General features: G+C 43.8%; 1 protein-coding gene across 2 annotated transcripts in view; it reads left to right on the forward strand.

The window, feature by feature from the left end:
• VPS50 (VPS50 subunit of EARP/GARPII complex) overlaps positions 1 to 12,089 on the forward strand; it is a 259,035-nt gene that overhangs the window by 213,672 nt on the left and 33,274 nt on the right. For both annotated transcript variants that reach the window (XM_088443849.1, XM_088443850.1), the window contains one exon: positions 6,639 to 6,771. In XM_088443849.1, coding sequence (XP_088299975.1) covers positions 6,639 to 6,771 — 133 coding nt within the window. The remainder of the gene's footprint in view (positions 1 to 6,638; positions 6,772 to 12,089) is intronic.

Consider the following 12,089-nt stretch of genomic DNA (forward strand, 5'->3'; position numbering starts at 1 on the left):
GCAAAATTGTGGTAGCAAAAACCAACCACAAGAATAGCGAGCAGTTCATACCCTGGTCGATGTACTCGATTAATCTAATAAATAGCGGACATGACGTAGGATGCGAGCGGCCAGGGAGCGTTTTCCAAAAAACGACGGCAAGTTTTGTTCGCTCATTCAGACATAGAGGCGTGAACAGACCGCAAAGACCGAACGGTTCATTTGAATAGCCACCCCTATTTTCTGACGAGCGAGCGCAAATAGCGTCCGGCTCTGAATCAGGCCCAGTGTGAGGTGAGGAATTGAGGCAGCAGGAAGCTGCAGACTGAGAGTAATGTAGTGAAAGGCATGGGCGAATCTATAATAAGTGCAGGGCCCACACCCTCCACTCAAACATTATACTTACCTTTCCGGAGTATGGTGTCGGCACTGCAGAAATTAACTGGACATTTTCCTGAAGATTTGCGCATACAGAGTAGAGAGATCACCATGGCTCTGACACCATGTTTCAGAAGAACTGCGCTGGCAAAGGAGGGGGGCTGCGCACGGCCCCCTCCTATCTTAAACTGCCCTGGTAGAAGGAGCAGGGTCCCCAAGAAGCACATAGTAGTAATGTGAGACTATTGTTGCACTGATGTGATGCCAAGTGCACCTTTACTTGAAGTAAAGTTTGTACATACAACTATCGGAATGTATTGTGATGTTCAGTAATAAGCAATTTTACCAAATGTATTATGATTGCTTTATGTGGATGATCTTTATGATTAAAAATAAAATCCCTAAAGAGCTAAAATAAGTAACCCCTTTAGATCTGGAACAGGACATCTTAGAAATGTTGGTACATTAGCACCAGTGACTCTGAACAATTCATTCTATGCTGCTGAGAAGCCTGAGACCCTGCATTAGTTTCTGTGCCTCCTCTTCTCTCTCCCACCCACGTGTTGGAAGCGGGTGGGAGTTGAGCCTTTCACTTTGCCTTATTGCTTTCTGAAATGGGTAAATAAGCCGGGCACATCCTTCTTACAGAAACGACTTTGCCTCTTCATTATTCTGCAGACCTCCTCAGCACGGCACTTCAGAGGAAACACTTTGTGTTTTGGGATGAATGATGCCGCATTATCTTCACTAAATTTAAATTTGAGTCATTTGTCTTTTTGAAATCAAGGTCTGTTCACTGGCGAGACCTCGGGCACCTTGATGAATTCATTAAATTGTGCTAATCGTCACACAACTGCTAAATTACTCATCCTGTGCTCATGTACCCCATGGGGGCTTCCCTCACTTTCAAGGGGTGCTTCAGTCTATTAAAATGACTCAAAATAAAAATTTTTGACTAAAGCATAGAACATTCAGAACTAATGAGAGTTCTTTTTGAATCTTTTAAATGTGTGAGTATACATTTACTGAGATAGAGGTCTACATTTAATACCTCTACGTACATTATGGGGAACTGTATACTTAGTAAGGTAGAGCCGGATCAGCCATTAAATGACATAGGCTCTTGCGTAGCTCACAATAGGCACTGGGAGGTTCGAATTACTCTTTTTTTTCCTTATGTGTCTACGTAGCACCAAACCAGCACGTGACCTAGGGCCCAATAAGTTCTTAGGGCCTGATTCAGATCCGCTTGTAAGCGGCCGCTCGTTCGCTCGGAGCGATGTTTGCCCAACTGCGCATGCGTACGGATCGTAATACGCATGCGCGAACCAGTCAGTGCGGTCGAAATTCATGTGCTCGCAAAATAGCAAATGCCTGAAAATTTGAGTGACAGAAAGAGGCGTATGTGGGTGGTAACAGGGGAAGGTGCTTTAAAACGGGGAGTGGAGATCCGAACGCAGGCGTGCTTAAAGGTCAAAACGGGCGTTTTATGGGTGTGCATAATTAAAACAGCAGCGTCATTGACCACGTCACTGGGTTATTTTATAGCCAGAACTGCTCGCAAGATTGTGGTAGGAAAAACCAACCCCAAGAATAGCGAGCAGCTCATACCCTGGTCGATGTACTCGATTAATCTAATAAATAGCGGACATGACGTAGGATGCGAGCGGCCAGGGGGCGTATTTTTCCAAAAAACTACGGCAAGTTTTGTTCGCTCGTTCAGACCTAGAGGCGTGAACAGACCGCAAACAGCGAACGGTTCATTTGAATAGCCACCCCTATTTTCTGGACGAGCGAGCGCTAATTGCGTCCGCTCTGAATCAGGCCCTTTGTCAGACTCTTATTTAGGATATTTGCAGAAATCTGAATAGCATGGTTGACGTAGTGATTAGCATTGCTGATCCATAGCATTAAGGTCCTAAGTTCAATTCTTGTTCTCTTTTGATCTGCGTGGAGTGAGTATGTTCTCTCCTTGTTTGTGTGAATTTCCTCCGGGTGCTCCGGATTTCCTCCCATGCTCCAATAACATACTAGCGGGTTATTCGGCTTCCGTCAAAAAAGTAACCCTAGTGTGTATGTTTGTGTGTTATAAGGAAATATAGATTATAAAATCTACTGGGGCAGGTACTGATGTGAATGACTAAAATAAAATCCCTCTAAGGCGCCTCGCAATAGGTGTGCGCTATATAAATGACTGTTAATAATAAAGTAAAAACGTTTGCGGAACCCTTCTGTAGAGTCCTTTTATTGGTGTGACGTGATTGTGTGGGTTTTTATCATCTTTTGTGAAATTGCCCACAAGCTACAAATTAATATTTAATAATTTCTTCTAAATGCACTGAATAAATGTAAGTGAATTTAAATATCTTTAAATCGTAGCCTCGGTGACTGTTTTATTTATCTTGATAATACCATATTACTGTATATACTCGAGTATAAGCCGAGTTTTTCAGCACATTTTTTGTGCTGAAAAAGCACCCCCTCGGCTTATACTCGAGTCATGCCCGCATGGTACGCTGCTGAGTAGCGTACCATGCGGGCCGCGGTGCAGACTGTGTCACTGTGACACAGCCTGCACCGCGTGTGTAGCGCTGACCGGACGGAGTTCGGTCAGCACTACACACTGCCAAACACACAGCCGCCGGAGCCGGCAGCTATGTGTTTGGTATAATCAGCAGCAGCGGCTACTGCTGCTCCCACTGCGGGAGCCATCTTCCGGCTCCCGCAGTGGGTAATGGGAGAGACGTCGTCATGACGACGACTCTCTCATTATGCAAAGCGGCGGAGGAGCCTGTAGCAGCGTCGGGACCAGGAGCGGGGTTACAGGTAAGTTTTTTTTTTTTTTTTACATTTCTTTCTACTGGGGGGGCTACTACCGGGGGGTACTACCAGGGGGGGGATATCGCTACTGGGGGCACTACCAGAGGGGGGGGATTAATAATGGGGGAACTACCAGGGGGGGGATGTTGCTACTGGGGGCACTACCAGGGAGGGGGGGAATACTGGGGGCACTACCAGGGGGGATGTTGCTACTGGGGGCACTACCAGGGAGGGTTAATACTGGGGGCACTACCAGGGGGGGATATTGATACTGGGGGCACTACCAGGGGGGGGGATTAATACTGGGAGCACTACCAGGGGGGGATGTTGCTACTGGGGGCACTACCAGGGGGGGTTAATACTGGGGGCACTACCAGGGGGGGATATTGCTACTGGGGGCACTACCAGGGGGGGGATTAATACCGGGGGCACTACCAGGGGGGGATATTGCTACTGGGGCACTACCAGGCGGGGTATTACTACTGGGGACACTACCAGGGGGGGATATTACTACTGGGGGCACTACCAGGGGGGGATTACTACTGGGGGCACTACCAGGGGGGGATTACTACTGGGGACAGTACCAGGGGAGGGATTACTACCAGTAGCTGCTGCATTTCCCACCCTAGGCTTATACTCGAGTCAATAAGTTTTCCCATTTTTTCGTGGTAAAATTAGGTACCTCGGCTTATATTCGGGTCGACTTATACTCGAGTATATACGGTACTTGCAATATTTTTTGGGCACGCTGGTTATAATACAGGAGACTAACAACAGGCCGCATTTCCTATTAGACTCTCTAGTAAAAATTCAAGAGTTACAACTTTGGTTGCTGTTACCCTGATCTGCTCTCCTTCCCTATGTATTATGTACGCCAGGATCCCACCTGTCTTTCATGGTCTCCAGCATATGCTACGCCTGCATATTGTAATTGCCCAGGCAGCAGCTCTTCTTAACTATTCTTAGCAGCAAATTACATATATATAAAAAGAAATGACTGACTGCAATACTAACTACAGCACAATTACATTTTTTTTCCTTGAAGTGCATTTTTTAATCTTTGCGCTGATCTTTTTCTCTGCCCTGACTGCGACTGTCTATTCCAGTGGTTCTCAAGCTTGGTTCTCAGGAACCCACACAGTTCACGTTTTGCAGGTCACCTAGCTGATGCACAGGTGTATTCATTACTCACGGACACATTTTAAAAGATCCACAGATGGAGCTAATATCTCACTTGTGATTCTGTGAGGAGCCCCGGAAAACATGCACTGGTTGGGATCCTGAGGACCGACTTTGAGAACCTGTGGTCTATTCTCTTGATTGACTGAGGCATTGCCATCTTTAAAAGCCTGAGCACGCTATTACAGTGTTCCTATTAGTGAATACTTGTGGTCATCTATCAAAGGTCCTAGAGTGGGCATCTGAAGGTGAAGGCTAGGTGTAAGGTATGCCTCGGGTGGCTGTGAACAGATTTTGAGAATCAGACATTACAGTGTATTCCTGCCACTAAGGAGTAGCATAACATAGATCAGTCCCACTGTAAAACTAATAGCCCCTTTGGATCAGCAGTTCCTTCTTAATGAAAGGAGGGGGAGAGGGTTTGCACAGTACATCTTTCGGGGGGGTTGAGTATGTAATACCGCCGGACGGAAACCCGGTGGTTGAAATCCCGACGGCAGAAGGCCAGCAGATGAGGATCCCAACAGGGGAGGTAAGTAGGCTATCCCTACCCCTCTCCTCCCCCCTAACCCTCCCTTAGCGGTGCCTAACCCTAATCTCCCCCCAGGGGTGCCTAACCCTAACCCCCCCTTCCCCTAGCCTAACCCACCCGAGGGGGTGCCTTACCCTAACTCCCCACAGGTGTCCCTAAACCTAACCCCCCCCCTTAGGCACCTACCTGTACTTAGGCACTTACCTTTAGTCCCATGCTAGGCATTTCGACCATCTGCTTCCTGACTACATCCCCTTTCGAGGAGTATCGAGTCCACCAATTTTGACTGTCTTGCACAAGCAGACGGTACATAAATAAAATATAAGAATTGTGTAAGCATAGCTATTGCAACCAGCTGTTATTTATTATTATTCTTTTTTTAATTTATTTATTTAGAATAGAAAAGTCCTCGGGTTTGTACTTATTAAGAATTTTTATTATTTTGATTTGATTTACGATATTTTTAGCATAAGACGCAGCACTTGGTCAGCATTCTGGGGACTTATAGAATTAATTGTCTCGCAACATAATTAAAAAAAAAAAAAAAAAAAAAAGCAAAAAATGTTTAACATGATATACAGATGTGTCCTCATACATCTAGCCTCCTTGCACATTAAACAGCCCTTCTAGTAGCGCCATGCAACTTTTTACCTTCAAATGTGTCTTATTCGCACAGCACAAGCAGCTTCTGCTGATTAAAATGATATGCAGCATGTCTATATTCTGTGAGCTACTGCGGGTGTATCTGCATGTGAAATGCTACGTTAGTGTCCACGGCAGTGACACTGTGACGTAGCGTTTCGCATGCAGATGCAGCCGCACACAGAGCATAGGCATGCTGCATATCATTTCAATCAGCAGAATCTGCTTATGCGTCCTATTTGCGTTCAGTGCTACAGTCACACAGCGCTCATGCGTTTTGTGTAACAAGACTTGTAGCGCACAGAGGATAGACGAATGTGGGCACATCTGTACATGGGTGCCGTGTTTTATATGCAATTAGATTATGGAAGCTCCGAGCTACAGTACAATGACATCTGCCGAACTCCATCGATTGAAGGGACTGGATTCCAGCTCTAGAAATGAAAAACGCAGATCCCTGCGTCTATGTAGGTATAAGATGGAGACACAAAGGAGTCTATTGACCTGAAAGAAAACTGGACACCAACACCCTAGTGTAACAAACTTAAAAACTGTTTAAATTTTCCCTACACAGTATAACCTGTTGCCCTGTGACGCGACGTTCCCTGCACTCATTGGGTAACTCACGTGTACTCCCAAGTGAACCATTTTACATCTGCCCTGACAGTTGTATTTACTTTATATAACATCCATGTAGTTATGATACATTAGATTTGTCATAGTATTGTCTGTGTAGTCCCACGTTCATACCAGAATTAACAAAATGCAATACAAAAGGTTTTGTTTGTCTCAAGCATGGTGTTGGTTAGATACTTCAAGGTCTTATGATTCAGCAGTTACGTTTAGCGCCTGTTGCGGTTCATTACTTCTCTGTTGAACATGCCAAGGTTAGAGTCTCTTATGGAGTATGAGAAACTATGTAGCTGCCGCTAAACAGGCTTTATATCATTCCATTAGATTGTGAGCTTTCTCACGAGCCGAAATTCACATCTTTGTTTATTTTGTCTACCTCGTATGTCCGTTATTTACTTTGCCCTATTTTCCCCACTGTCCGACACATCTACGTCAATAATAATAATAATAATGACATAATTTTGTTCCTTTGCAGCATATAACATCGGACAGCTACATCCCATGCTTAACAGACCTCTGCAAGGCCCTCTGGGAAGTTATGCTTAGCTACTTTCGTACAATTGAATGGCATGAAAAATGTGATCATGAGGAGCCCCAAGCAACGACTGGTAAGAGGCAGGATTCACACTTCAAAGGAATGGAAAATGAACATGGACATCTGTCATCTATTAAGGAAAAGTAATTTATAGTTGGGAGGGTTGTAGTAATCTCCTCCCCATTTTCTGCACCATTTTCTAGTTCTCAACTGACTTAACATCCTGGTGCCACAGGAAGAGATATTTTTGGATGACTGGCACCTGAGTGCAGTTTGGTATTGGTAGCTGGAGCAGATAGATGCCTGAGCTTACAGGGCAGTAGATGTAATGCTCACAGTTAGCTAACATGGCATTACCACACAGCGCTGGGGTCTTCAGTTCAGTGGTGACCAGGATGTTATTTGGCCAAAGTATCACGTTGTTTATGTGTTTGCCTAGTCTCCCTTTCAATTTGTTCTTGCATTGTGGGATGAAACAGGAAGTCCATTGGCTTCTGATTTAAATTAGATGGGACTGTTGTGCCCAAATAAAGCTTTATGGGTGTACAGCACTTCAGAATTTCACACTCTCCTACTTTCAGTGGTCCGGGTGAGAGGTGCAGGGTCATGGCGCTGAGGATCGCATTATTGAGATTCCTATAATATCGCAGATCACAGCCATAATTATGCAATTTACTGCAAAATGCGTTAATTTCGTCATCTGAACATGACATCCCGTGTCGGCGCTACTGCGTCTTTTAGAACCAATTGCTGTGAGCGACACGTCTGTATCCAGCTAGCCACCCCCATTATCTCCGAGGTACACCACTGAAAATCAATCTCCGTAATACTAACCACTGCGTCAACAGTGCTGCCCAAAATTATATATAGCCACTGTCCCAATTTGATTTGTGGGGACTGTCTTGCCTTCCTGACTATCAGGAGTTTGTTTTTTGGGAGGTTTGTGCCACTGTTTGAAGCCCTTTGAATGTAGCGTAGTCTAGATGAGATGCTTTCAATGGAGGGAATATGGAGCTGGGATGCTGCGGTGATGATTGTGCAATTTACTGCAAAACGCGTTATCAAGTCCCCTCCCTGAAATTCCTGAGTTTACAGTTTTAATGCTAAAGCTATTAAATATGTTTTCTCAAAAGATTCACAAACCTGGAGCTTTAGGTAAAGAGTAATTTACAGGCGACTGTGTGGGCACAGCAGGCTTCCTGTCCAACATTTCAACACCTCAGGCTGCCTTTCTAAGTCTGAAATGGATGATACCAGAGAACAATAGCACATACTTCATTGCATAGCAGTTTTAAACATGTTTGTCATGTTCTGTTATTGTATGGAGACATAGACATTTACAGATGTTTCTAGAAGCCTTTTTATTTTAGAGCAACTTGAATTTTACGTTTGGCGGCTCTTTTATTCTGAAGAACCTTCACCTGTTTGCTGCAATACAAATAATAATAAGCAAATTAGCTTCCATATTATACTATTATTCCTTAGAAGTACTCCTGTATGTCATTTAATTTCTAATAAAAATGTTTAATTATTCCCCCCCCCCCCCCCCCCTCCCCTACCCTCAGAAAGAGTATGTATTGTATATGACTCCGAGGAGCCTCAGTTGTCTTGGGGCAGTCCTGCTTTTCGGGGTCTTAAAGAGTAAGGTTTAATAATTTGGAGAGGTGTCCTCACAAAATATTGCCTTTGGAATGTGGGGTGACCAATCTTCCCCAGTGTTTGGTTGTTTAGTAGTGAGAGGTACTGCTTGTCTGCAAATTAATTATTCCAATTTATATGTATAACTTCATTGCACTGATTTCTTCACATGTGCTCACATATACTTATCCCCAATCTCGGCAAATAGCCCTGATTATCGAGCCACAGACTTTGCTACTGAGCTGCGCCAGCGAACTAATCCTAAATACATAGTACACTATGGGGCATATGTATCAAAGCTTGATTTGAGATAAAATTGTGAAATATATGTCACCAACCAGTTAGCTCCAAACTATCATTTCTGAAACACAGCCTGCAACATGTAAGTTAGAAGCTGATTGGTTGGTGATATATATCTCACAATTTTATCTCGCATCATGCTTTGATACATATGCCTCTAGAAGCGAATTTAGACACAAAATTTAGGAAAAAAGTAATAAAGTTGAGGTAAAAGTACATAATCCAGGTTATACGGGCAAAAGCCAGGCCCTATATGAGTGATCTGCGCAATGCATCCTTATGTTTAATCTGTGACTTTATACCATTTCTTTTAAGACAAATGAATCTTAAATGCCTAAGACACTAAATGCGAACTATGGGCCTGATTCAAAGATGGACGCTTTAGATTAGCGCAACGGCTGTGATAAAATTTGCAAATGCTGCAGGAGGAGTCTTTAGTAAAAATATAGATGCCCGCTGCTGCGTCCAAAGACACATCATTGGATGACAACTAAGTAACCCTCAGATTACTCAGGATGTCCGGTGAAATCACGCTGCCGGGGCCAGTGAAGACGCGTCCAATGATGCTGTTACTGGCTTCAACGCGCCCAAGAAACGGGGCCGACCCCACGTTTTCAGGAATGTTGCCCGTCGGCGCCAGCTACATGTTGATCATGCTACGGCTTTTGGGTCACTGCTAGCGACATCTAGAAAGTGCTAATTAAATGTTAAGTAGAATCTGATTGCTATGGGCAACATCTCCACTTCTAAAACCTCTCATTTTAGTAAATATACCCCTAATGGCACACATCAACTAGACTATTAAATTGAACGATAAAGATATGGTTATCGTTCAATCATCGTAGGAAAATCGTTTGCACATTGTTTTAAAAAATATCTAAAACGACCAGCGATGCGCGCTCCCGCTGGTCGTTTAGACATCTATCATCGGACAAATATGTTGTACAAGCTGATGATAACTTCAGGTTCAGCATGTTGTTCAGTGTAGGCCCATCGCAGACTGACAAACGACTGCACGATTACAATGTCGGAATCGTGCAATCGTTTTCACGTCTTTAAGTGGATATGTGCCTTTAGTATTAAATTTAAGTACATGTCTAACTTAGGCCCTAAGATGTAAAATTGGGGCTAAAGTAGCAGTATGAAGGAAAAAGTAGCAAAAAGATTTCAGGTGTGGGACAAAGATTTGGATATTGCGCCAGGCGTCTCTCTCACGCCATATGACGCAAAAGGTATAGGCGTACGAGGACACATATATCAGAATTGTTTTATTTTTCCTTTATACCCGTGCTGATCTCACCACCTGCCTCACGCCATATGACGCAAAAGGTATAGGCGTACGAGGACACATATATCAGAATTGTTTTATTTTTCCTTTATACTCGTGCTGATCTCACCACCTGCCTCAGGCCATGCTTACATGTCAGTGCGGGATGCTGAGCTAATGGGGCCCAGTCCAGCACTTCTATGTTAATTATTCCATCCATCTACAAATTGTCATATGTCACTCTTTTCTGCTCCTCTCAGTAATGGCTCTTAGGAGTCCCTAACTGTGCATTTGCTGTCAGAGAAATGAATGCATTAATATAAATAATTTGCTAAAGATGTAAAAAGTAGGTTTCGTAATCCTTTCTGAGCTATATCTAACAATGGACGTAAATATGCCATTCACGGAAGATAACATGCCACAAATCATAGTGCTTATATAATTAGTTTTGTTGCAGCTAGGAGATCAGTGGGCACTGCTGAAACGGTACGGAACATCCTGCTCGGCTATGAAACGGACTGTTCGCAGTGGGTGTTAGCTGTTCTTTTCATGATAAGGATCTTTTGTGGACACTACTTTAAGATGAAAGTACAATGTACTACTTGTGTTGTTTTTGTATCTTTCCTTGTTTAATTTTTTTTAATGAAATTGCATCTTGTATTATAATTACAGTATTATGTAAAATAAATAAATATGTGCTTAAACCTTCCGATATGCAGCACACCCTATTACTGCTTTTGTTTATCCCAAAACTCATTATAGATAAATGCTAGTTATTCTCATTACTCCCTGGCTGTTCTAGATCAGTATCTGTAAGTCCTGTTTTGTTCTTTTTAATTTTTGTGTAATTTTAATGAAATTATAGCTCCCTGCTTTATGATGTTAGGAGTATGCTGTATAAAGTACATATACACGCATGATTGCATGTGCAGCATATTAAAATAAGCATTAAGGGCTTTTAAGGTGCATTTGACTGTCAAAGTCATTTTTTCTACCGATTGTTCTCCATTTTGAAGTCTATGAGGATAAAATAATTTGTGGACTAACATAGTATTGCAGGAGATGATTGCATTAATCTGGTGCAGAGCTAATGTGACATGATGTGAGGAAAGGAATGGAGGCAGCAGGAAGCCACAGACCAAGAATTATATAGTGTAGTGGTTCTCAACCTCAAGCCTCAAATTTTCCCAACAGGTCATGTTTGAGGTTTTCCGTCTGTGGAAGCAGGTGGGATAATTACTGACCCAGCAAACTAGATGAACTCACGTGTGCATGATTAAAGGAGTCTGCAAATAAATTAGGATTGACCGCCTAAAAAATGTCTCTGCACTGTATGGCACAGTCCTTAGCTGGTTCAAATAATTTCTCACCGGAAGGTCACAGGAAGTTTCTTCAGGAGTAAACTCATCATCACCTGTGCCACTGACAATTGGAGTTCCCCAAGGTTCTATACTGTATCCCATACTTTTGTAGTATACATGATACCACTGAGTGAAATCTGATATCATGGCCTGGTCTACCACTACTATGCAATTCATACACAACGGTAACTGTCCTTTGCTCTAGGAACTAAGGGCCTGATTCAGAGTCGCTCTGAATCAGGGTGGATGCTTTTTTTTTTTTTAAACGGCCTCCTGGCCGCTTATTAAGCTGTGGGTGACCACCCATAGCTTTTGCGAGCGGCCAGGTGATGGTCGCGACCATCGGGCTTGCGACGAGACCCTTGTGGTAGGGTCTCGTTCCCGCAAGCCCCAGTGAGCTTCCTGCTCTTAACAGAGCAGGAAGCTTACTACTGACATCACGAATGGTGTCAGTAGGGCAGCCCCCAAACGGCAGGCGTTCCTTTGGGAACATCGACAGCTGACCCATTTTGTTGCGAGCCCCGGAGCGAGTGATTTCTTGCTCGCTCGCTCGCTCCGGGGCTCGCACTGCCTGGCCATTGCTTGCGAGCGGGTCTGAATCAGGCCCTAAGAACCCAATACTATACCTAAATGGCTGTCTAGCTGAGCTCAGGAGTAGATGAGTGCCAATTGGCTGTGAATGAATCCTTATAAAACAGAGGTCCTGATGATTGGAGCTCACCATCAAAGGACAAGAATATAGCTTAGCCAACCAACTGGGCATACGCTTGGGGGTTCAGAATTACAAAACACTAAACGCAGATCTTGGTGTCCTGGATAGTGGCT

The sequence above is a fragment of the Taudactylus pleione genome, unplaced genomic scaffold (assembly GCF_031769625.1).
Source record: "Taudactylus pleione unplaced genomic scaffold, aTauple2 ptg000335l, whole genome shotgun sequence".
In the NCBI taxonomy this organism is placed as follows: Eukaryota; Metazoa; Chordata; class Amphibia; order Anura; family Myobatrachidae; genus Taudactylus; species Taudactylus pleione.